Below are 25,575 nucleotides of genomic sequence, written 5' to 3'. Positions count from 1 at the left end.
TATTGGCTAGTATTTTGGTGAGAATTTTTGCATCCATGTTCATCAGGGATATTGGTCTGTAATTCTCCTTTTTGATGGGGTCTTTGTCTGGTTTTGGGATCAAGGTAATGCTGGCCTCATAAAATGAGTTTGGAAGTTTTCCTTCCATTTCTATTTTTTGGAACAGTTTCAGAAGGATAGGTATTAATTCTTCTTGAAATGTTTGGTAGAATTCCCCTGGGAAGCCATCTGGCCCTGGGCTTTTGTGTTTTGGGAGATTTTTGATGACTGCTTCTATTTCCTTAGTGGTTATAGGTCTGTTCAGGTTTTCTATTTCTTCCTGGTTCAGTTTTGGTAGTTGATACATCTCTAGGAATGCATCCATTACTTCCAGGTTATCTAATTTGCTGGCATAGAGTTGCTCATAATATGTTCTTATAATTGTTTGTATTTCTTTGGTGTTGGTTGTGATTTCTCCTCTTTCATTCATGATTTTGTTGATTTGGGTCATTTCTCTTTTCTTTTTGATAAGTCTGGCCAGGGGCTTATCAATCTTGTTAATTCTTTCAAAGAACCAGCTCCTAGTTTCGTTGATCTGTTCTACTGTTCTTTTGGTTTCTATTTCATTGATTTCTGCTCTGATCTTTATTATTTCTCTTCTCCTGCTGGGTTTAGGCTTTATTTGCTGTTCTTTCTCCAGCTCCTTTAGGTGTAGGGTTAGGTTGTGTACTTGAGACCTTTCTTGTTTCTTGAGAAAGGCTTGTATTGCTATATACTTTCCTCTTAGGACTGCCTTTGCTGTATCCCAAAGATTTTGAATAGTTGTGTTTTCATTTTCATTGGTTTCCATGAATTTTTTTAATTCTTCTTTAATTTCCTGGTTGACCCATTCATTCTTCAGTAGGATGCTCTTTAGCCTCCATGTATTTGAGTTCTTTCCGACTTTCCTCTTGTGATTGAGTTCTAGTTTCAAAGCATTGTGGTCTGAAAATATGCAGGGGATGATCCCAATCTTCTGGTACCGGTTGAGACCTGATTTATGACCTAGGATGTGATCTATTCTGGAGAATGTTCCATGGGCACTAGAGAAGAATGTGTATTCCGTTGCTTTGGGATGGAATGTTCTGAATATGTCTGTGAAGTCCATTTGGTCCAGTGTGTCATTTAAAGTCTTTATTTCCTTGTTGATCTTTTGCTTAGACGATCTGTCCATTTCAGTGAGGGGGGTGTTAAAGTCCCCCACTATTATTGTATTGTTGTCAATGTGTTTCTTTGCTTTTGTTATTAATTGCTTTATATAATTGGTTGCTCCCATGTTAGGGGCATAGATATTTACAATTGTTAGATCTTCTTGTTGGATAGACCCTTTAAGTAGGATATAGTGTCCTTCCTCATCTCTTATTACAGTCTTTGGTTTAAAATCTAATTTGTCTGATAGAAGGATTGCCACCCCAGCTTTCTTTTGGTGTCCATTAGCATGGTAAATGGTTTTCCACCCCCTCACTTTCAATCTGGGGGTGTCTTTGGGTCTAAAATGAGTCTCTTGCAGACAGCATATCGATGGGTCTTGTTTTTTAATCCAATCTGATAGCCTGTGTCTTTTGATTGGGGCATTTAGCCCATTTACATTCAGGGTAACTATTGAAAGATAGGAATTCAGTGCCATTGTATTGCCTGTAAAGTGACTGTTACTGTATATTGTTTGTGTTCCTTTCTGGTCTATGTTGCTTTTAGGCTCTCTCTTTGCTTAGAGGACCCCTTTCAATATTTGTTGTAGGGCTGGTTTCGTGTTTGCAAATTCCTTTAGTTTTTGTTTGTCCTGGAAGCTTTTTATCTCTCCTTCTATTTTCAATGACAGCCTAGCTGGATATAGTATTCTTGGCTGCATATTTTTCTCATTTAGTGCTCTGAATATGTCCTGCCAGTCCTTTCTGGCCTGCCAGGTCTCTGTGGATAAGTCTGTTGCCAATCTAATGTTTCTACCATTGTAGGTTACATATCTCTTCTCCCGAGCTGCTTTCAGGATTTTCTCTTTGTCTCTGAGACTCGTAAGTTTTACTATTAGATGTCGGGGTGTTGACCTATTTTTATTGATTTTGAGAGGGGTTCTCTGTGCTTCCTGGATTTTGATGCCTGTTTCCTTCCCCAAATTAGGGAAGTTCTCTGCTATAATTTGCTCCATTATACCTTCTGCCCCTCTCTCTCTTTCTTCTTCTTCTGGGATCCCAATTATTCTAATGTTGTTTCGTCTTATGGTATCGTTTATCTCTCGAATTCTGCCCTCATGATCCAGTAGTTGTTTATCTCTCTTTTTCTCAGCTTCTTGATTTTCCATCATTTGGTCTTCTATCTCACTGATTCTTTCTTCTGCCTCATTTATCCTAGCAGTTAGCGCCCCCATATTTGATTGCACCTCATTGATAGCCTTTTTGATTTCTACTTGGTTAGATTTTAGTTCTTTTACTTCTCCAGAAAGGGTTTCTCTAATAACTTCCATGTTTTTTTCAAGCCCAGCTAGTATCTTTAAAGTGATGATTCTGAACTCCAGATCTGACATCGTACTAATGTCCGTATTGAGTAGGTCCCTGGCAGTCGGTACTACCTCTTGTTCTTTTTGTTGAGGTGATTTTTTCCATCTTGTCATTTTGTGCAGAGGAGAATAGATTAATGAGAGAACAAAATGCTAGCAGGGTAACAACGTCCCCAGAAAATATACTCTAAACAAATCAGAAAAGACCTGAAGCAGTGGGTAAAGAAAGGGAAAGAGAGAAAAAAGAAAAAGAAAGAAAAAAAGAAAAAAGAAAAAGATAAAGATAAAAACAAACAAAAGCAGGACAAAACAAAACAAAACAAAAACAGAATGTGATCAAATATGATCAGGCTGGATTATAGATCAGTGCCACACACTAGATTTTGGGTGTATTTTGGTCTGTTAAAAGAAAGTCCCTCCCAAAATTTTAAAGAAAGAAAAACTTATATATGTACAAAAATAAGGGTTGATATGATGAAGGGATGGAATATGACTGTAAAGATGGAAATTATAAAAAATTTTTAAAAAGGATTTGATAAGTTGTTTGAAAAAAGAAAGAATAGGATTAAAAAAGAAAGAAAGAAAGAAAGAAAAAAGGGAGAGAATGTGATCAGGCAGGGGAGTAGAAAAAAACCATACACTAGAGATTTAGAGTATATTTTGATCTGTTAGAAGAAACTATCTCAAGATTTTAAAGAGAGAACAACTTATATATATATGCCAAAAATACGGGTAACTACTATGAAGGGATAGAATATGACTTTAAAAATGAAAAATAAAAATGTTTTTTTTTAAAAAAGGGATTGATAAGATGTTGGTTGAAAAAGGGAAAAAGAAAAATTCAAAAAAAAAAGAAAAAAGGAAAAAAGAAAAAAAGACAGTTAAAAAAAATAATTAACTTTGAAAGACTAAAGAATCATGGTAAAAAAGCCATGAATTCTATGTGCAGTATTCCCCTAGCGCTGGAGTTCTGCCGTTCTCATTGATCGGTAAACTTGGTCTTGGCTGGCTGTTCTCGCTGATCTTCTGGGGGAGGGGCCTGTTGCCGTGGTTCCCAAATGTCTCTGCCGGAGGCAGAATTGCCCCGCCCTTGCCGGTCCGGGCTAAGTAATCTGCTCGGGTTTGCTCTCCGGAGCTTTTGTTCCCTGCAAGCTTCCCGTACAGCTTTGGAGGCGGAGAGTGAAAATGGCGGCCTCCCAGTCTCCGCCCCGGCGGAGCCGAGAACTCGGGGTCCCGCTCCTCAGCGAGCCCCCAGAGAAAAGCCGTCAGTCACTCCCGTCTCCCCGGTCTCCGGCCGCACTCCACGCTCACCCGGCCTGTGACCGCGCCTTTCTATCTGGCATCCGACCCCGGGTGGAGTCTCCAAACCCAGCAGATCCCCGCGGTGCGCTCCCGCACCTCTCCTCCCGGGGGAAGAAGGTGAGTCTCCCCGGATCTGCCGCTTGTTGGGTCCCTGCTGGAGGAGCAGTGACCCGACTGTGCCGCGGATCACGGTTTATAGCAACCCCGAGCTGAGAGCCCGCGCCTGGGCTCCGTCTCTGCAGCCGGCTTCCCTGCTCCGATACCTGGGAGCTCTGCCGCACTCAGGCACCCCCGGTCTTTCTGTGACCCCGAGGGTCCTGAGACCACACTGTCCCGCGAGGGTTCCACCCCCCACTTCGCCACCAGAGTGACGTCCCTCAGCGGAGCAGACTTCTAAAAGTTCCGATTTTGTGCTCCGTGGCTCTATCACTTGCCAGAAGCGGCTGACGGAGGCCCCTCCCCCGCCGTCTATCCTCCCGAATATCGCCTCGGATTCACTTCTCCGCTCGTCCTACCTTCCAGAAAGTGGTCGCTTTTCTGTTCAGAGAGTTGTTGCTATTCTTTTCTTCGATCTCTTGTTGAGTTTGTAGGTGTTCAGAATGGTTTGATCCCTATCCAGCTGAATTCCTGAGAGGAGACGAAATCCAGGTCTCCTACTCCTCCGCCATCTTGCTCCGCCCCCCTTCTTAAATGATTTTAAGTCTTCCCAAGTTCCCAGTTTTAATCACTCAATGAAAATGTCTGGCATCAAGCCAAAAGATAACAACCTGAAATGAAAACCAACCAAATTAAGGCAGAAAACTGCTTGTGCCAACTGGGTGATGTACTGTTTCCAGAGTTCAGAGAAAAGAGGGAGAATCATAGGTGGGGAGGTCAGAAAGCTTCACAAAGCAGGTGGGACAGTAAGGAGACAGGTCTAATAGTTATGAGCACATGTCCCATGCTGATAAGGGGACTATGGATCCCTACAAATGGGAGTGCCAGCCAGATCAGCCCCACGTGGGTCCTCATAGCACAGTCTTCAGGGGAACATACTCCTGGAATATTGGCATTTAATCTTGGCCTCCTCAAAACTCCAATAGTTTCTCCCAGGCATACATCCTACACATTCTCGGTCTCTGCTCCCAGGTGGCAGTGATGTTTATGATGCCCTTCCTAAAGTCCGTCTTCCACCAACCTCCAACTGCTAGTCCTAAATACAGCTGAGGTGCAGAATACACCCACGTCAGCAGATGGTGGTATGCAGTTTTGCAGTGTGGTGGGCTAATGAACCTTTACTGGTACAGAGGGTTACAGTGGCTCTCTTCGGCTGAGCACACGTAAGCACACTCAAAGCAAGGTTTCACAGACACATACACACACACATTACACACGTACATATGGTACACCATAATGTATTTATATTATATAAATATACTTTTATGGAAAACATTTTAGACACGGAGTTATAATTAATCAGTCCTGAACAGGGTTAAATAATAGAATATGAGTATGATATATGTGCCAGGCATATTTACACATATTATGAAGCACTTTACACATATTCTCTCACTTAATTTTTATGGCAACAGCCTTGTTAGCAGATACTATTATTATCCCACAGATAAAACCCTCTTGCACAGAGAGGTTAAGTAACTTACCCAAGATCAGTTAAGTAGTGGTCAGGATTCCAGTCCAGAGCTCATGTGCTTAACTGTTTAAGCTACAGCATTTACTCGGCATACAAAATGTCCTTCCTGATGTGACTGGATTCTGGTGCAAAGTTCTAAGTGAGTACTCCTTCATTGCCCACACCTGTGTAGAGCAAAACATCTCCCCCATATTTGCCTTTTGGGGAGGAGAAGTGGGATTAGCTAAGGCCAAGATCCTTGGAGAGAGATAGGCTATTTGCAGGGAAGCGGCTAGCCCATCTGGTGGCTCTGTGCAATCCGGAACAAAGTTTTCCTTCCTCCCTGGTGAAAGGCTGGAGTCGGACTGGATTCCAGCAGCCCCGGGCCTTGCCTACCATAGGTGGTGACCCTGGCCATCAGAGTGGAAGAGGGAATAGCGGGAAGCCTCCATAGAGTATGACACACATCTCATCACAAAAGTTGGGGGCCACGTAGTCCCCCCTCTTCTCCTGGGTTGCCAAGGGGAGGCAGTAACCGCTGACTTGGCTGGCTCTCTCTCCCTGCACTCCTGCTCCAACAGCTAATGGTTTCAAAAGCACCAAAGCTTGGGTTAAGGGTCTCTCAACCCAGGGCAGAGCAGAGCAGGTCCCTCACAATCCACTCTGTCATTGCAGACTGACTTGGTAAAGCATGGCTGCCTGTCAGTCTGCTTCCTGGCCTCCCTTCACCCCCCTGCAATCTGACTTCCACCCCTTCCATGTCCCTGAAACTCCTTCTACCATGTTCAGTTGCTGTCCTCTGGGACTGCTCTGCAGCACTCTCTATTGACAAGAAATGTTTCTGGAATCTCCTCTTTTGACTTTTGAGATTCTCCTCCTATTTCTCTGGCTGTTCTTTCTTAGTCTCCCCCATGGCATTTCCTCCTCAGCCTCTCCTTTACTGCTGGTCGTCTCCAGCTTTCATGCTTGGATCTGCCTTTTCTCTTTCTTCAGATGCTCCCCGGGTGACTGCATCTACTTCCAAAGCTTTTCCATCATCTCTTCTGAGGATTTCTCAACATGTTTCTGCTGCCCAAATCTCTCTCTTCTAAACTGAGAATCAAAAAAAAAATGTTAACTTCAACACACCTCTGTTTATACATTTTTTAATGAAGTGTTTTCATTTTATAATCTTTTTAAAATATGATTCTGGAAAATGCCCACCATTTAACCCACTAAGCAAAGCCCATCCTCATTTTAAATCAGCCTAATCATACTTACTGTTTGTTAGTACCCAACTTCGTTTTTCAATACAAACAGATGTATTAATACTTGTTTCAATAAATAGTCTAGGGGAGCCTGGGTGGCTCGTTTTTGGTTGAGCATCTGACTTCGGCTCAGGTCATGATCCCAGGGTCCTGGGATCCAGCCCTGTGTTGGGCTCCCTGCCCAGGAGGGAGTCTGCTTGTCCCTCTCCCTCTGCTGTCCTTCCGTTTGTGCTCTCTCTCTGTCTCGCATGCTCCTGCTCTCTCTCTCTCAAATAAATAAATAAAATCTTTTAAAAAAAGAGGAATAGTCTAATAACCACTGGGGGACTAAATATGGAATACAATTTGTAAAGGTGATGATTAAAAACTGTTGAATCAATATTAAAATAACATGGGTACAATGTGATTAATGTATCCATTTTTATAACAGCTATAAAAACAAGAGTAAGTCTGAATGCAGTTTCTCATTCTTTTAATTTATAATAATATAATGTAAGGTATGGTTTAAATAAATTGTGAAATGAGAAGTATGATGAAAGTTTTAAATATTTTTTCAGTAACTGTGTATGTGTATAATTCTGATATTTAGCTTTTAGGAAAAATTAAACAAGTATCATATAAAAATAGGTAAAAACTGCCATCATTCCCACTGCCCTCACCCCTACTTTTGATATACATCATGATCAAATCCTACCTTCTCATCTGTAGGTAACTAAAGAGAAAAGCAAATGACTAAAAAGGCATTTCATCAAGTACTGCTAAAAACTAATTTGGTCAGTAGCTAGCATGAAATTTTCTTATCCTGTTAAATAAGAGATAGGATATATTAATATTTTATAAGTTGGGGATTGACTATATTTGGAAAAAAATACCTCATAGTATGTTTGGTAAATATCTTATTGAATATTGCACACCAGCTAAAATAAATCACATCAAAATTTAATCTAGTAGTTTTATTCAAAGTGAGATAAAGTGTTGGTAATCCAGGAAAATATTATAGTTTGATTTAAATTATTATAGTTTGATTTAAAAGAATCAGCATCATTAATCTGTACTGCTACAGCTGTTTGAAGGAATGTTCCTTCCCAGCCAAAGATATGTCTCTGGAAAAATAGCCCTTTTTTTTATTGAAATATAGTTGATGTACAATGTTATATTAGTTTCAAGTGTACAACATAGTGACTCAACAATTCTATACATTACTCAGTGCTCACCATAAGCACAGTCACCTTCTGTCATCATGTTATTACAATCTCATTGACTATATTCCCTATGCTGTAGTTTCATCTCCATAATTTATTTATAACTGGAAGTTTGTACCTCTTGATCCCCTTCACTGATTTCGCCCATCCCCCACCCCCTTCCCCTCTGGCAATCATCAGTTCTCTGTATTTATGATTCTGTTTCTATTTGTTCATTTGTTTTGTTTTTTAGATCCCATATGTAAGTGAAACCATATGGTATGTGTCTTTGCTTGACTTATTTCACTTAGCATAAATACTCTCTGAGTTCATTCATGTCACAAATGGCAAGATATCATTCTTTTTTTATGACTGAGTAACATTCCAATAGTCTGTATCTTCTAGAGATTCATTCTGAAATGTCTACATATGAAATGATACACCTAGGATTTGCTCCAAAATTGTAAGGGAGTGGTAAGAACTATACTTTACTTCTGTGGTCTTCCTTCCAAAACCAGTAACTACAGTTTAATCATGAGAAAAACATTAGACAAATCCCAATTGAGGGATGTTTTGCAAAATATCTGAGCAGTATTCCTCAAAACTATCGATGTCATCAAAACCAAGGGAAGCCTAAGTAACTGTCACAGACCTGAGGAGACTAAGGAGACATGACAGTACGATGTAATGTGGTATCCTGGATGGAATCCGAGAAGAGAAAAAGGACATTAGGGGGAAACTAGCAAAACTCAAATAAAGTATGGAGTTTAGCTAATAGTACTGTGCCAAAGCTGATTCTTTAGTTGTGACAAATGTATTATAGTAAGATGGTACCAATAGGGAAAAACAGGCACAGAATATATGAGAATGGATGTACTATCTTGCACAACTTTTAGTAAATCTAAAACCATTCTAAAATAGGTTTTTTTAAAGACAATAGTAACAGTGGAGAAGGAAAAGCAGAGAAGTGTGTTGTTGGACCAGGAATGGCCACATGTTGACAGTTATTGGGGCTATATAATGGAAGTTCATTATACTATTCTGTCTATATTTGAGTATGTTTAAAATTCTCTTTACAAGAAGGTTTTATATATATATATAGTGTTGGGGGTCCTCAGTTTTGATACTTTGCTAGGAGGGCTCACAGGACTCAGCATATAATTGTACTCCCAGCTACCATTTATTACAGCAAAAGGATAGAAAATAAAATCAGCAAAGAGAAAAGGCACATGGAGCAGTCCAAAGGAGACCAAACACAAGCATCCCAGAGTCCTCTTCTTATGGAGTCATAGGGAATGCATTTAATTCCACCCCAGCATCTAACCGTGACAACACGCGTCACACTGTTTACCAGGGAAGCTCATTAGAGTAGCCCAGAGTTTTTACTGGGGTCTGGTCACATAGGCACCCTCTAACTAGCACATATCAAGATTCCAGACTCTTAGAACAAATTCAGCATAAACTACATTGTTTGCACAAATATTTTAGGCACAGTGAGCCATCCTTATCATTTAGGGAAACTGTCTTATCAGTGTAGGGAACTTTTACCCGTCAAGTTCCCAAGTGCCAGCCAAAGGCCAACCTTGCAAGCAGGCCTTTCTAAGAATGGCAATCTCAGGCCTATACATACCCACAGGCATATGACTCTCTGGGACATAGCAGAGAGATGTTTCATAACCCACACCCTCCTCCTGCTATGGAAAGAATTCCCACAACCCTCACTTGGAGACCTCATGTACTATTCTGGGCCACAGGTGCATGTCTGAGAGAGGAAGGGAGGACCTGTGAGGTGTGGAGAGCTGAGAAGAGGAAATCCCAATTTTCTCAGTGAGCATAGCTCCAAATTAGCCTGGAACTCTGCACTCTTTTTCCTTGCTTTTTTCCTTCTGTATGTGAGACTAAAGTTCTGAGAAATTGACCCTGAGGATAGAAGAGAAAGAGGAGGGCAGAAAGGAAAAATGGGAAAGAAAGATGAGACCTTTGGAGAGGAAGAGACCAAATCGGGTCAGCAAACTGCTCTTAGCTATCTCCTAGATCCATTCTTAGTAGCATGAGGGTTATGACTGTCCTGTAGCACATGGACTTTGAGGTTCCTAAAATGCATACAAGTGGTGATGTCCAGAATCTGGACGTTGTGAAGAGCTGAGGGATACAGGGCCACAAGTGTTCCCATCCCCTTCAAATGAGGTAAGACATACAGTCTCAGATAGTACATCAGCAGTGAGCATTTTTGTTAAACCTTGTATTTTGTGAAGAGTGTATTTGTACACGCGTGGCGGTGTTAAAGGAATTACAGTAACTTTTGTCACCCTGTTTGGCATTAAGAAAAAAATATTTTCATGTGTGGAAGCCTCAAGAAATGGAAGTGGTCCAGGCTTCTCTTAATCTCTTGGAAGCCCAAGAAAGAGTACTGGTTGGTGATACACAAGTTGGAAGTCATTGGCACCCAGAAGCGATGGTGATGAGAGATAGAAGCAGAAAAATGTTCATCTTGGGGCACGTGGGTGGCTCAGATGGTTGGGCGTCTGCCTTTGGCTCAGGTCATGATCCCACGGTCCTGGGATCGAGTCCCGCATCGGGCTCCCTGCTCGGTGGGGAGCCTGCTTCTCCCTCTCCCTCTCCCTCTCCTGCTCCCCCCTGCTTGTGCTCTCTCACTCTCTCTGTCAAATAAATAAATCAAAAATCTTAAAAAAAAAAAAAAAAAAGAAAAATGTTCATCTTTAGCGCAGAAGGCTGACCTATTGCCTGCCTAATTCTGATAAGGATCAAATAAGTGCTGGCTGCTACATTCTTAAAGAGTCTCATGACTGCATGTACATCTCACCAATAATATCAAGCTGAATAAGCACCAAAGAACTCTTGTGAAAGTAGTTTTATGAGTAGAAATTCCAAGAAAATATTTATGATCTAATACTTCCTGCACGTCCCCTCCCCCTTGACCACTAAGTATATAACCACCAGTTTCACACAGCAAAGGTGCAGCTCTTTCTGCTGACGGGTCCTAGCCCCGTGCTATTTAAGTAAACTTACTAAGTTGCACCGTAAAACCCCTCAAGAATTCCTTCTTGACCAGACTTACTCAACGATCCTGCAACAACAGGAATGAAGAGGGTCGCCCAACAGAGCTTCTTTAGGAGAAAGAAGGGCCCTGGGACCAGACCACTTAAGGGGCTCACTGAAGAAGAGGCATCTACAAAGGCTAACCAAAAATGACCAAATAGGAGAAAAGGCAAGTGGAACGAAGTTGGGTAAAGATTGCCAAAAAGAGAGTAAAGAAAATCAAGAGGACGCAAACCAACAGTTGAGTTTAGGAGAGGAGTTAATCAACAATGTCAAACATTTCGCTGATTTTCCCCAGTCAGCACCAACTACAATAACTCTGCCAACGCCCCTCCCTGGTACTATTTATACATCTCTTTGGGCTCTTGTACAGCTTTACCCGGTGATTTAGTTTATTTCCTCCAATTACACGGCTCAAGCAGGTCTGAATCTTACTCATTTCTCTTTTCCATAGAGCTTTATGTCTACTGCTCAGTTAATATCAGTGAAATGATTTGAAGAACATTTGAAAAACCACCCGAACCGAGATCCAACCTGTTCCAGAAACCAAACTGCCGGTGACACGGCCACACTACGCAGGCGCAAAGGCAGAACCCGCGGGCTTCCTCCAGGTCTTAGCATTTGGCGCGAAATCCCGGCTCCGTGGGCGGGGCTGAGGGAGAAGCCGCGCTCATTGGGCAGGTTTGGCGCGAAATCCGCGAGCTCTTGCGCCGCGATTGGTTCCGGCCATCCCGGTGGGGCGAGGGGGCGAGCAGTGGCGGCGGCGGCGCGCGCAAAGCTGTAGCGTCGGTGGTGAAGCGACTCGTGGCTGCGGAGCGTGTCGGCTGCGACCCCTCGGCTCCAGGCAGCCATGGACCTCGCGGCCGCAGCGGACCCGGGCGCCGGCAGCCAGCACTTGGAAGTGCGCGACGAGGTGGCAGAGAAGTGTCAGAAACTGTTCCTGGATTTCTTGGAGGAGTAAGTCGGCGGGCGCCCCTTCCTCGCGGAACTTCCCCGAGCTGCCCCTCCCCGCTTCCGGCTCCCGGGGCCCGCCGACTCGCGGCTCCCGGGGCCGTGGGGCCGCCGTGTATTGGGGAATGGAGGGGTCACGCGCCTTGCAGAGCGTCCCACGCCCCACTTGGGGCTTAGCCGGGCTGCCGCGGGGCACTAAAATCCACCGCGAGCCCTTCCTCAGACTCAATGGGCAGCGCTTTGGTCCCATCATTCAGTCTTCACCGCCTGTAAGGCTGGTGGTCCCGTCGGCCCTGGGTACCTGTACGGAAACTGAGGCTCGGGGAGGATAAGTAGCACGATCGAGTGGGGATCCCTGCAGAGTCCTGATTGGACCGGACAGCCAGGCCCCTTGGTGTTGGGGGCGCCGAGGGCCCGGGCAACCCCTGGAGCCTTTGGAGATAAAAGTACTAGAGTGAACCCTGCGCGTAGACAGATGCTGCGGGGGGAGGGGAGAGCCCCCGACCTGCTTGAAAGTGAGCACGCTCCTTCCATCCATCCCTCCCTTTCCTTCCACCGCCCCCCTCCCCATGCACGGACTTTTTTTTTTTTTGGTCAGTTGCCTTCCAAGCTCCTGTCCTCTCATAACCTCCCTGCCTGGCTTTCCGCCACTGCCGCCAGTTACTTTTCTTAGATAGTGCAGATGTATCACTTCTTTCCCTAAGACTATGGACTTTGGAGTGTCTTATGAAATTCTTTTTTTGTTTATTGTAAAATATACATAACAAAACTTGGCATTTAACTTTTTTAAGTGGAGAGTTGAGTGGCATGAAGTACATACATGCACCTTATTAAGCAACTATCACCATCATCCATCTCCAGAACTCTTTTTGGTGTTCTCAAACTGACACTCTGCAACCACTAAACAGTAACCCCAATCCCCCACCCCGCCCCAGCACCTGGCAACCACCCTTCTCCTTCCTATGAATGTCACTATATGGTTATCTCATATACTTGGAGTGTGTGTCCTTTTGTGACCAGCTTATTCCACCATAATGTCTTAAAGGTTCATCCGTGTATACAGCATGTGTCAATTTCTTTTTAAGGCTGAATGGTATTTTAACTGTATGCGTGTACCACTTTTTGTCCATTCATCCACTGACTTTTGGGTTGTTTCCACACTTTTACTACTGTGAATAATTCTGCTGTCTTAGGAAATTCTGATATATTTAAAACAATAATTTAATTTACATTCTGTACCTCTGCCTAACAGCTCTTCATCTTTCAAAGCCAGTTAAAGACTCACAACTCCTTTGTGAAACCCTATAAACCTTTCAGGCAGCACCAATCCTTTCTTCCTTTATGCTCCTAAGGTGCCATTTTCCATTATCTCTGTAGAGTATCTTATATCTACCTGTCAGCCACTTCATCTTGAATGTAAATCCCACCCTTAACCCCACCTGGCCACCACACCATATTGCAAAAATCCTCAATGAATGTTTAATTTTAACAAAGGATATAATTGCCTTCGTTACCTTGCAGTTTACCATACAGCTAGGTGCTGGGGATGATGATAGATAAGACAGATAATCACTTTATGGGGGGGGGATGTTAACTTCCTCTCAAAATTCCAGCTTTGATTTGCCCTTGTTTATGGAATAAAGTCCCAAATTCTTCACAGCTCTTCCCAGTTTCATCTTTCACAACCAGCCTGTTCCTGTACCTTTCCACAACCATCCCTGTTCCTATACCTTTGCTGACATTGCCACTTAGTTGCCAACATCTGCAGTCAGTCTCACCACCACTGGGGGTTTTTTGGTGTTTTTGTTTTCTTTCAAATTCTGAACCTTTTGAATTCTTGAAGCCTTTCTACATGTTCTTGTTGGGCAGAATTAGTTTATAGTCCCCCGGCACATTTCTTGTACTTTTTTTTTCCCCTTGATTTTATTTATTTATTTATTTACTTTAAAGATTTTATTTATTAGACAGAAAGAGACAGCAAGAGAGGGAACACAAGCAGGGGGAGTGGGAGAGAGAGAAGCAGGCTTCCCACTGAGCAGGGAGCCCGATGGGGGCTCAATCCCAGGACCCGGGGATCATGACCTGAGCCGAAGGCGGACACTTAATGACTGAGCCACCCAGGCACCCCTTTTCCTTGATTTTATTGTGGAAAGAACACAACATGAGACTAACCTCTTAACAAATTTTTAGCTGTACAATATAGTATCATTGACTATAAGTACAATGTTACACAGTAGATCTCTTAAAGCTTATTCAGTCTCACTTGGCTGAAACCTTATGCCTATTGATTAGTACCTCCACATTTCCCACCTTACTCTAGCCTCTGGCAACCACCATTCTGCTGTCTGTCTATTTAATGTAAGCTCAGCACCCAACCTGGGGCTTGAACTCCTAACCCTGAGATCAAGAGTCACATGCTCTACCAACTAAGCCAGCCAGCTGCCCTCATTCCACTTGGACTGTATTAATTTGACTATTTTAGATATCTCATATAGGCAGGATCATGCAATATTTGTCTTGCTGCGATCGGCTTATTTCATTTAATGTAATGTCCTCAGAGTTCATCTTTGTTGACACATATAGCAGACTTTCCTTTTTAAGGCTGAGTAGTATTCCTTTGTATGTGTTCTATACATTTTCTTTACTCATTTGTCATGGATGTTTAGATTCTCTTGTTACCTCTCTTTAATAGGAGTGTCTCCTGTGAGAGTGTCAATCCTAGGGCAGGAACAACACTGTCATTTTTAGCTTCAAGTATCTCTGGCATAATGCTTTGCAGGTAGATGTCCAGTATATATCTTAACAGAGCATGCTGTATTTGAAGAAGGAATTGATTTTTGCCTCAAAATGAATCTGCATTTTATGTTAAAAGAACAAAAAGAAAAATATTTGTGATAATCCTTTATATTGTGTGTATAGATGTTTGTTTTCCTGAGGTCTTGGACAGTGAAGCACCTCATCTCTGTATTTTCATGTTTTTAAATTAGCAACTAGTCTGTTAGTTTTCCCTATAGTAACTGAATCTTTGGATTTCAACCTGCATTTCTTGGTTTAATATTTTCCAATCTTAATTATACATAACAATAATAAAAGAATAGTTGGCTTTTTTTTTTTTTTAAGATTATTTATTTATTTATTTATTTGACAGAGAGAGAGATAGCGAGAGCAGGAACACAAGCAGGGGGAGTGGGAGAGGGAGAAGCAGGCTTCCTGCTGAGCAGGGAGCCCGATGTGGGGCTCAATCCCAGGACCCTGGGATCATGACTTGAGCCGAAGGCAGATGCTTAACTACTGAGCCACCCAGGCGCCCTAGTTGGCATTTTTTATTAGAAAATACTAAATTAAGAAATGCAGATTAAAATTGGAAGGCCTAGTTTTTCTGTGTTCTAAGCTCTGTGCAAAGCATTTTACAGGCATTCTCATTTAAACTTCACAGTAATCTTCTGCGATAAAGCAATGTCCTAATTTATTTATTTTTTCTCAAAAAAGGGGGATAACTAACTTGCCCCAAGTTACACAATTAGTAAAGTGAGCCTGTCTGACCCTACAGCTGATGAATTTTAACCAATACACTGAGTTATCAGGCATCTAGATTCTTCTTTTTACTACCTAATTCTTAAGTTTAATCTGACTTACATGTACCTGCAGGTTCCAGAACAGTGATGGAGAAATTAAGTACTTACAGTTAGCAGAGGAGCTCATTCGTCCCGAGAGAAACACGTTGGTTGTGAGTTTTGTGGACCTGGAGCAATTTAACCAACAACTTTCTACCACCATTCAAGAAGAGTTCTATAGGTATGGTGTATTAATCTTCTTTACTTTAAATAGGCATGGAGCCTGTGAATCCAGATCTTCTTGAACTGCCAAGTGTTCATTTGTGAGGCAAAAGCCAGCTGTCACAGAGGCCCTTTGATAGAGCCAGTGGTCATTTTAGTTGAACTAATTTAGGCCTTTGTGGAGCCGAATATTTTTCACATGCGAATGTTGAAAACCTACGCCTTCTATGTAGCTTTCCCATTTTCAGAGGATCGCTTACTTTCTTTCAGGCATTCAGTGCTATTGCTGTGTCATTCATTTGATCCTTTCCCTTGCCCCCAGGAGTAGGTATTTGAGAAAGTGTGTGGATCCTATTCTTGATCAGGGTGTCTTTAAAGTATGACATTGTCCTTAAAGTTTAATTTTTTTCTGATTATGAAAGTAATGTGTATGTTGTAGGAAAGGTAGAAAGTAGAGATAAGTAGAGGGAATACACACATATCTGTGGATAGTGGGATTACATATATATTCTCACCATCCATAGATAACCATCATTAGCAGGTCTGCAAATGTGGAGTTTCCCAAGGATCTTCTGGCACATTTTGTTTTATTTCTGGGTATTATGTAACTGTTGAGGTCATACTGTAGATATAGTCGCCTGCCTTCACTTAACAGTATAACATAATTTTCCATATCCTATAAAATCCCTGGAAAACATTTTAATAGCTGAATGGTATTTCTTTTGGGCAGAAACTAGACATTAATTAGTCTTTCATTTTATTTTTAATTGCTGTATAAAATAAGAAACATCTCTTTAAACAAATCTTTGTCAGCATTTGGATTAATAAATTAATAAATAACATTATGTAAATACATATATAAATAAACGTTAATAAATAAATGTGACAATCTGTATAAATAAAACTAGGTTAAAATAAACATTGTGGACAGTTGTGAAAGAGAAATGAAGACCCAGAAGTAAGGAGAGACAACCCTGTTCCTTTACATGGTGGGCTGGGAGATGGATGACTTGTTTCAGTGTTTCTGATCATCGAGAATAGTTTCAGGGATAAGCAGCAGAGTTTATTGTAAGAATACACAGCAGGAAAAGTTGTATTGATGAGTGAGGGAGATAGAAAATCCAGGCTGGTGGTAGAAATACCTATACCCATACCTCATGCACAGGCCATGTAGCAGTTCTGTCTCCTGAAGGTAGCTCATTGTTCAGAGGACTTCCAGATCCCACTGCTTAAACAAACCAAGCTGTAACAACTACTGGGAACTTGTATCAAGACACTTCAGTCTAACCGATCAAGTGGTATGTTTCTGCCAGTTTGCTCTCATGTCAGTACACAAATTTCTCCCCTCATCCGTTTCTTATCAGTCAAAAATTATACCTAGAAAAATATACCAGGCCTTGACATCAAATGGGAGACTGTCTTGCTGGATTGTAAACCACCAAGGTTGTTCAGGTAGATTCATCTTGGACAGAGGAGTGGCCTACAGTGTCAGTGCTAAGTGCTAATTTAAAGATAGTGGATATTTGGGTATAGCATTTTATCTTTTGTGTTTCTTTTGTCTTAGATCTATTTATGGTGGATAGGAGAGGATTGGAAGAGGCTCATAAACCTAGACTAGACAATATAAGTGTCCTGCATAGTTAAATTTTAAGGCTTGGTTGTAGCCAGATGAAATTGCTTAGTCTCAGCTGTTCATAAGCATGAAAGGCCTTGGTAGGCCTCTTGAAGAGGACGTGTGATTTTTGTTCGTTTGTTTGCTTTTCAGAGTTTACCCTTACCTGTGTCGGGCCTTGAAAACCTTCGTCAAAGACCGAAAAGAGATTCCTCTTGCCAAGGATTTTTATGTTGCATTCCAAGACCTACCTACCAGACACAAGTAAGAAACCCTTCTTTGGAAGAACAGGAATTCACCAAACAGTATAGGCATCATTTAATGATTAAAAAACTCAGGAGATTTAGTTTTTTTTTGTTTTTGTTTTTAAGATTTTATCTATTTACTTGAGAGAGAGCAAGTAGGAGAGCGAGCACAAGCAGGGAAGAGGGGCAGAGGGACAGGAAGAAGCGGACACCCTGCTGAGCAGGGAGAAACACAGGGCTTGATCCCAGGACCCCAGGATCATGATCTGAGCCGAAGGCAGACGCTTAATTGACTGAGCCACCCAGGCACCCGTAGGTTTAGTTTTATATGTGTAAAGAGTTAGGCTTAATTATCTAGAAAGTTTGGTTTTGGAGAAATACATTTTTCTAGGGAGATGAAATAGGAAGTAAGTTAAATCAAGCCATTTCTGGGGATTGTCATATTTCAGGACGCCTTTCAGGGGACATCTGGGGAAAAATCAGTCAAGTGAGAAAATACGAAAACTGAGAACAGTCACAGAAAATCATGAATCTTTGGAAATTTTTGTCAGAGCTTAAATGGCATAACTTTAAAACATTTTTTCCTGTTAGCAGTTATTTAAAGAATAAATTTACTGGAAGAAATTGAAGTGATATTTTGAAAACTTAAACTACTGAAATTACTTGTAAAATTAACAAGTTATTTAATATAAAATGGGTTTGTGAGGTAAAGGAAGTGTTTCTGAACTTCTGAGTATACCATTTTTTTCCTGTGATGATTTTATTGTGAAACTAATACATGATTATTTAGAAATTGTAGGTAAGCAGAGAACATTTGCATATAAAATAAAATGGGATCATCTGTTTTATAGTTGTAATTTCATTTCTTTGGTGTCCTTTAGTTTTCATATTGATGTTTTTTGCTGTGAATGCATATACACTGTCCAATTTAGGAATGGGCACATTGACTAAATCATTCTTGGAGAAGTCCAAAGAATTCCTTCTCTTGTTGTTTTGTTTTTGTTTGTTTGTTTTAACATAAATTTATCCTTGAATACCCTATCATTAAAATGGAAACATTTCGGGGCGCTTGGGTGGCTCAGTCAGTTAAGCATCTTTCGGCTCAGGTCATGATCCCAGGGTCCTGGGATTGAGCCCCACATTGGGCTCCCTGCTCAGCAGGAGGCCTGCTTCTCCCTCTCCCTCTGCCTGCTGATCTGCCTACTTGTGCTATCTCTTTGTCAAATAAATAAATAAAATCTTTAAAAAAAAAAAGAAACATTTCTTAGTTTGGAAATGAATATTTACTAATGAGACATCTATCTTTAAACAGAATTCGAGAACTCACATCATCCAGAATTGGTTTGCTCACTCGCATCAGTGGGCAGGTGGTACGGACTCATCCCGTTCACCCAGAGCTTGTGAGTGGAACATTCCTGTGCTTGGACTGTCAGACAGTGATCAAGGATGTAGAACAGCAGTTCAAATACACACAGCCGAACATCTGCCGAAATCCAGTTTGTGCCAACAGAAGGAGATTCTTGCTGGATACAAATAAATCAAGATTTGTTGATTTTCAAAAGGTATTATCTTCTGTTGCGTTCAGATTCAGTTTATGCTAATAATTCACCTCTAGGCACTATTTGAGAGAGAGCGCGAGCGCGCACACAGAGGGACAGGGCGAGGGAAAAGCAGATCCCTGCTGAGCAGGGAGCCTGACTTGGGACTCGATCCCAGGACCCTGGGATCATCACCTGAGCTGAAGGCAGATACTTAATTGAGCCACCCAGGTGCCCCCTAAAGGTGAAGTTTTTAAGTAGATGTTATCTCTTACCAAATTGCGAGGAGTATTAGGGTAGAGAATTTTTACAGTGAATTTTGGCAAATGTCAAAAGTCTGCAAATGGTAAGAATTTGGAATATGTTGATATTTGTGGCATTACTTTAGATTATATGGCATTTGAAAGATAATCTCTTCTCCTTCTTGGCCATTGTTACAGGTTCGTATTCAAGAGACTCAAGCTGAGCTTCCTCGAGGGAGTATCCCCCGAAGTTTAGAAGTGATCTTGAGAGCTGAAGCTGTGGAGTCAGCTCAAGCTGGTGACAAGTGTGACTTTACAGGGACTCTAATTGTTGTGCCTGATGTCTCTAAGCTTAGCATACCAGGTCAGTAATCTTTGGCTCAAATCTAACAAATTCTCATTACCTGAAACTACAGAACATTCAGCTTCTTGAATCTTCCTTATTTTTGGCTATCCATCAGGGTGACCAAGGAAATATGATAAGAATAGAGACAAATTGATTTTGCATCAAAAAGTACAGTTCTGAAAAATTTCAAGGCCTAAATGAAATCTTTGGATTTACGGGTTTTGTTTATTTAAGCAATTTTGAGTCTCAGCACCTTTGATATTTGAGCTGTGAAACAAACTGTCATTCATTCTTTCAGGAGCACGTGCAGAAACTAATTCCCGTGTAAGTGGTGTTGATGGATATGAGACGGAAGGCATTCGAGGACTCCGGGCTCTTGGTGTTAGGGATCTTTCATACAGGCTGGTCTTTCTTGCCTGCTGTGTTGCACCCACCAACCCAAGGGTGAGTCTTAATAGAATGGAAAAGGTTGAGAAAGACGTCCCCTGGGGCTGCCACAACAATATAGGCTTCTGAAACTGCTGAGTTATCTAGTCAGTGTTAATGGTGGGGTGGGAGGGTTCTTTAGTTTTTGTGTTTTTTGGTTGTTTGGTTTTTTTTTTTTAAGATTTTATTTGTGAGAGCTCGCATAAGCGAGCAGCAGAAGGAGAGGGACTCCCGCTGAACAAGGAGCCTGATGCGGGGCTTGATCCCAGGATCCCAAGATCATGACCTGAGCCAAAGGCAGTTGCTTAACCAACTGAGCAACCCAGGCACCCCTGATTCAAATCTTTTCATGTGTTTCTGACCTTGAGGAAAAACCTGTTCTCATGTTTAAGAGCTCAATGCCTTAAGAGCATTGATAAAAATTATCCATGGTATAATTTTATTTTTTTTTTAATTAACACAGTTGCTCTATCATGCTCCTGGAGAAAGTACAAATAGAAAAATTTAGTAATCTGGGAAGTAAAGTAACTTGATCTTTCTGTGAGCGATGGATTCCTGGTATTAATAGTTGTGTAAAACTTGATTCTGTGTCCTTAGTGGGAAAGCAGTGAGAAAAAGTTTGGAAAATAGTCCAGTATTGGAAGAAGAGGGGTGGATATAATACTATGTTACTCTATGTTCGTATCAGTGATTAACATTTTATTATGGCTCATCTCTTGAGCGTTCAGATTCATTTCGATAGCAATATAAAACTGTGAGCTTTTTTGTTTTCAATTCACTGGAGAAATGACAAACTCTTCAGTATCTTGATTGACTTAGGCCTTACAAGTTTGGGGATTTTTTTGAAAACCTTTGTAGTCAAGAGATTCTGAAGTTGACTTCCCAGGCTATTTTTTGTTTGTAATGAAGCTCTCTCTGTTTCACTTTACTTTGACTGTTCCGTGCAAGTATATTTTCCTTTCTTCACCCCTCAGTTTGGAGGGAAAGAGCTCCGAGATGAGGAACAGACCGCTGAGAGCATTAAGAACCAAATGACTGTGAAGGAGTGGGAGAAAGTGTTTGAAATGAGTCAGGATAAAAATCTGTACCACAATCTCTGTACCAGCCTGTTCCCTACTATACATGGTAAGAGTTTTTTCCATTTGTGGCATAAACTTGAAATCAAAATGATGATTAAGAAATAGCAATGAATACCTATGTTAACTATACTGGAACTTAAAAATTTTTTTAAAACAGCAATAAGTGATTTCTTACAGCACATAAATCAGATCAAAAGGTTTTTTAGTGGACTTACAAGGGGTGTTAGAGTCATTTACAAAAGACAGATATTACATGATTCCACTTAAAATGAGGTACCTAGAATAGGCAAGTTCATAGGGACATAAAATAGAAAGAGGTTATCTGGGGAGCGGGGGACTGGGGAGTTAGTGTTTCATGGATAAAGTCTCTGTTGAGGATGATGAAAAGTTCTGGAGAACGGATAAGGGTGGTGGTTATAAAACATAGTATATTTAATTCTGCTGAATTGTACACTTAAAAATTATAGTAAATTTTATGTTATGTATATTTTAACATGATTTTTTTTTTAAAAGAAAAAAGTTCATTTAGGCTTCTTTTTCTGGCTTTAGGGTAGAACTGTACTTAAGTATATTCTAATATGTTAGACTAATATACTGATTTTTTTTTCAAGAAGGAGATTTCAAGAAGGAGTACCTATAATCAGACATATGTACTATGTCTGTACTTTCAGTGGTTTCTTTATGTTTCCTTGGCTGTTGGTTGCTAGTTGCCCACCATCATTTAATCCCCTTTGTGTGTTGAAGGATGTGACTAAATTTTCAAGCCTCGTGCTTTACCCTTGTTTTTTCCATCCTTTCATACTGAATTGGAGTTATGGCAGGAACTCATGGGGTTATGGGTATTTCTCTTAGGTATATATTTTTAACTATTTAAAAGTAAAGTAATTTTTTTTCTATCTAAATATTTGGCCAGTGAAATTGAACTGAAATCCTTTATGTTAATAATCTTTTGTGGATTTTAGAGTGTCCTCCCTTAATTGAGTAGTAGGAGTCCCAATTTTGATCTAGCTCTACTCCCCCCCCCCCAGAAATTAATCTATTGCTGCATAACAAATTACCCCCAAAACTTAGTGGCTTCAAACAACAAATAGTGTCTCATACAGTCTATGGGTCAGGATTTGAGAGAAGCTTGGGTGGTTCTGGCTGAATGGTTCCTACTCAGTCTTTCACGAGGATGCAGCTAAGATATCAGCTGGGGCTGCAGTCATCTGAAAGCTTGACTAGGCTGAAGGACTTACCTGTTAGTGCTAGCTGTTAGCTCAATTACTTGCCACATGAATCTCTTCCATAGGGCTGTTTTAGTGTTCTCACAAACCAGCAACTGGCTTCCTCTAGATCATGCATCCAAGAGAGCAAAGCAGGGAGGAAATAAAATGCTTCTCAGGACCTACCTAGTCTCAGAAGTTACACACCCTCACTTCACCCTGTGCTATTTTTTAGAAGCAAGATATAAAGGCCAGCCACTCCTAAACAGAAGAGACTTAAGGTCCATTTTCAAGTGAGAAGCATCAAAGAATTTGTATACTATTTAAAAACCATGATGCTTCCCAACACATTTGTTTCAAAGATCATAAGTCAGAGAAGTTTTGTTTGTGGAATGGATTCTTTTTTCTGCCTTTAAGGGGTGGTTTGTGTAAATGTGCCCAGCGCTTAGTTGATAGAATTCACAAAAAGTCATAATGATGAGCACAGAAAAAATGGATTTTTAACAGCACATTTTTAAAGATCCAGTTTTTTTTCTGTACATTTCCTTCTTATATTGGATTCATAAAAAGCTTGTAGAAGCAGCCATAAATCACATTCAGCATCTTATCTAATCCATAGCAGTTCATTTAGAGTGTTTTTGTATTTAGCACTATTCACTGTTGGTGATACAAAAGAAGTAAATCATGGACTGTTTCCTCAAACTCTGGATACAACAGCAAGATCTGCTGTTAGAAAGAACTAGTAAGTGCAGTGTGCTGTGCTGGACATAGTTTATTTATGGAGTTATTTTGAGAAGTACTACATCAGAAAAGGCTTTATGAGGAAGTAGGACCTGAAGGAAAGACTCTTAGGATGGTGAGCATCACCATTGGTGACATCTGTGGTATAGGTGAGAACATTGGGACAGTGGTTGGGTGGCTTTAAGTTCACAAAGCAAGAACCGAGATTAGAGGCCAGATGTTTTTATTCAGTCTTACACTTCACTTCAGCTCTCTTGGCTCTTGATTAGTAAACATGTCTTGTAGTTTCTTGTGAAATTGTTTAACCTCATATTGAAAAATACCTTGTGTTTTCTTTTTAGGCAATGATGAAGTAAAACGGGGTGTCTTGCTGATGCTCTTTGGTGGTGTTCCAAAGACAACAGGGGAAGGAACCTCTCTTCGAGGGGACATAAATGTTTGCATTGTTGGTGACCCAAGTACAGCTAAGAGCCAGTTTCTCAAGTAAGTGTTTGCCTGAGGTAGTACATTGGAAAAAACAGTGTGTATAGTTCCAGGTTTTCTGTGCTGTCAAGAATGCAGTCAGTGTGCCTTTACTAAAGCAGGAGTATAGATTATGACTGTTGAAAATATAACTTGCTTAGATTAAATCACCTTAATTCGTTTAACAGAATGTGACAACATTTTACAATTTTTTAGAACAGGGAAAAATTGCCTATAATCTCAATCCCATTTAGAATTCTTTTAATCCTTGTATAATGTCTTCGTATAATCTTTTTATAAGTCTTTGGATACATGAATATGTATTTTCATGGTTATAAATCATAGCATAGCTATTTTTTTTTTTAAGATTTTATTTATTTATTTGACAGGGACACAGCGAGGGAGGGAACACAAGCAGGGGGAGTGGGAGAGGGAGAAGCAGGCTTCCTGTGGAGCAAGGATCCCGATGCAGGGCTTGATGACAGGACCCTGGGATCATGACCTGAGCAGAAGGCAGACGCTTAACGACTGAGCCACCCAGGCACCCCAGCATAGCAATTTTTAATTTTAATTTGCCCTAATTTCCATGTTTATTTTCACCATTTTTTATTGGTGTACCATAACTTAAAAATTATTTTCCTAGCCTGTCTTCATTTATTTTAATGATTATGGATATCGATACAGTGAACATCATGATTTGTATAAATTTTTATTTTATTTTGTTTTGTTTCCTTTGGGAAAATCCCTAAGCATGGGATTGCTGAGACTAAGGATACAAAACATTTTTAAGGTTTTTGTGTTTTTTTTTAAGATTTTATTTATTTGACAGAGAGAGACACAGCAAGAGAGGGAACACAAGCAGGGGGAGTGGGAGAGGGAGAAGCAGGCTTCCCGCGGAGCAGGGAGCCCGATGCAGGACTCGATCCCAGGACCCTGGGATCATGACCTGAGCCGAAGGCAGACACTTAATGAATGAGCCACCCAGGCGCCCCCATTTTTAAGGTTTTTAACTAGGAAACTGCTTTCCAATAGCAGTGCAATAAGGATGAGACACATTATGCTAACCTTATCAGTATGTGTACTGTTTTATCAGTTTTGCTTATTTTTAGAAGCTATAGCAAATACTAGCTTACTTTCAAACTTTTAAGAAACTTGGAGGTCAAAATAAAAGCAACCAGTTTTGAAACACCTGCTGTGTTCTTGGTGCTGTATATGTATATGCATCTTGTCCTAGCAGCACCCAGACAGGCATGTAAAATAATCATCTTTTTGGGGGGAGGCAAACAAAACTTCTCTGAAACTTAGTAAATTACCCAACTTGTCATAGCTAACAAGTGACTGCTGAGCCATGAATATTAGAATTCAGATGTATCTGACTGCAAAGCTTTTGCTCTTCATACTATATCAAGCTGCTTTTCCTTTATTTGTTTGGGAAATTTGCAAAATGGCACTGTTCTAGAACAGAGAACATTTTTAGTTGGTTTGGAATTTTATAAGTAAATATTATTTCCTTCACATATATCAAGGACTAGGCTTTAGATTTGAAAATAGTAGTCCTAGGTTGAAAGGAATTCATCTGGGGTGCCTGGGTGGCTCAGTCTGTTAAGTGTCTGCCTTCGGCTCAGGTCATGATCCCAGGGTCCTGGGATCCCAGCCCTGCGTCCAGGTCCCTGCCCAGCGGGGAGCCTGCCTCTCCCTCTGCCGCTCCCCCTGCTTATGTTCGTGTTCTTTCTCTCTCTCTCTGTGTCAAATAAAATCTTTAAAAAGCGGGGGGGGGGGGGGGATTCTTTTCATTTCCTCTGTTCCCACCTCCCCTCCACCACCACAAAAAAGATGTGCCACAGTGTTGCTGTTGGTAACAGAATTGTACACAGTTATCTTAGAAATAGCCTTTTATATCTATTTATATCTTTTAGCATCTTTATTGCAGTATAATTTCCATATCATAAAATCCACCTCTTCAAAGTATACAGTTCAGTGGTTTTAGTATATTCACGGTGTTGTATGACCATCACCAAACTAAGTTTACAACATTTTCATTACC

General features: G+C 40.9%; 1 protein-coding gene across 2 annotated transcripts in view; it reads left to right on the top strand.

Annotated features, from left to right (window-relative positions):
• The first annotated feature begins 11,672 nt into the window (after positions 1-11,672).
• The window catches only part of MCM6 (minichromosome maintenance complex component 6), a 32,327-nt gene continuing 18,424 nt past the window's right edge, over positions 11,673-25,575 (top strand). The window contains exons 1-8 of one of the 2 annotated variants that reach the window (XM_078070738.1): positions 11,673-11,865; positions 15,508-15,654; positions 17,401-17,511; positions 18,805-19,054; positions 19,471-19,636; positions 19,917-20,062; positions 21,019-21,169; positions 23,411-23,552. In XM_078070738.1, coding sequence (XP_077926864.1) covers positions 11,759-11,865; positions 15,508-15,654; positions 17,401-17,511; positions 18,805-19,054; positions 19,471-19,636; positions 19,917-20,062; positions 21,019-21,169; positions 23,411-23,552 — 1,220 coding nt within the window. In that variant the 5' untranslated portion in view covers positions 11,673-11,758. The remainder of the gene's footprint in view (positions 11,866-15,507; positions 15,655-17,400; positions 17,512-18,804; positions 19,055-19,470; positions 19,637-19,916; positions 20,063-21,018; positions 21,170-23,410; positions 23,553-25,575) is intronic. The other variant, XM_036086143.2, reaches the window with a different exon arrangement.

Source organism: Halichoerus grypus, chromosome 4 (assembly GCF_964656455.1).
Source record: "Halichoerus grypus chromosome 4, mHalGry1.hap1.1, whole genome shotgun sequence".
NCBI classification, from domain to species: Eukaryota; Metazoa; Chordata; class Mammalia; order Carnivora; family Phocidae; genus Halichoerus; species Halichoerus grypus.
Note: the sequence above shows the minus strand (reverse complement) of the source record. Positions and strands in the feature narration are given on the sequence as shown.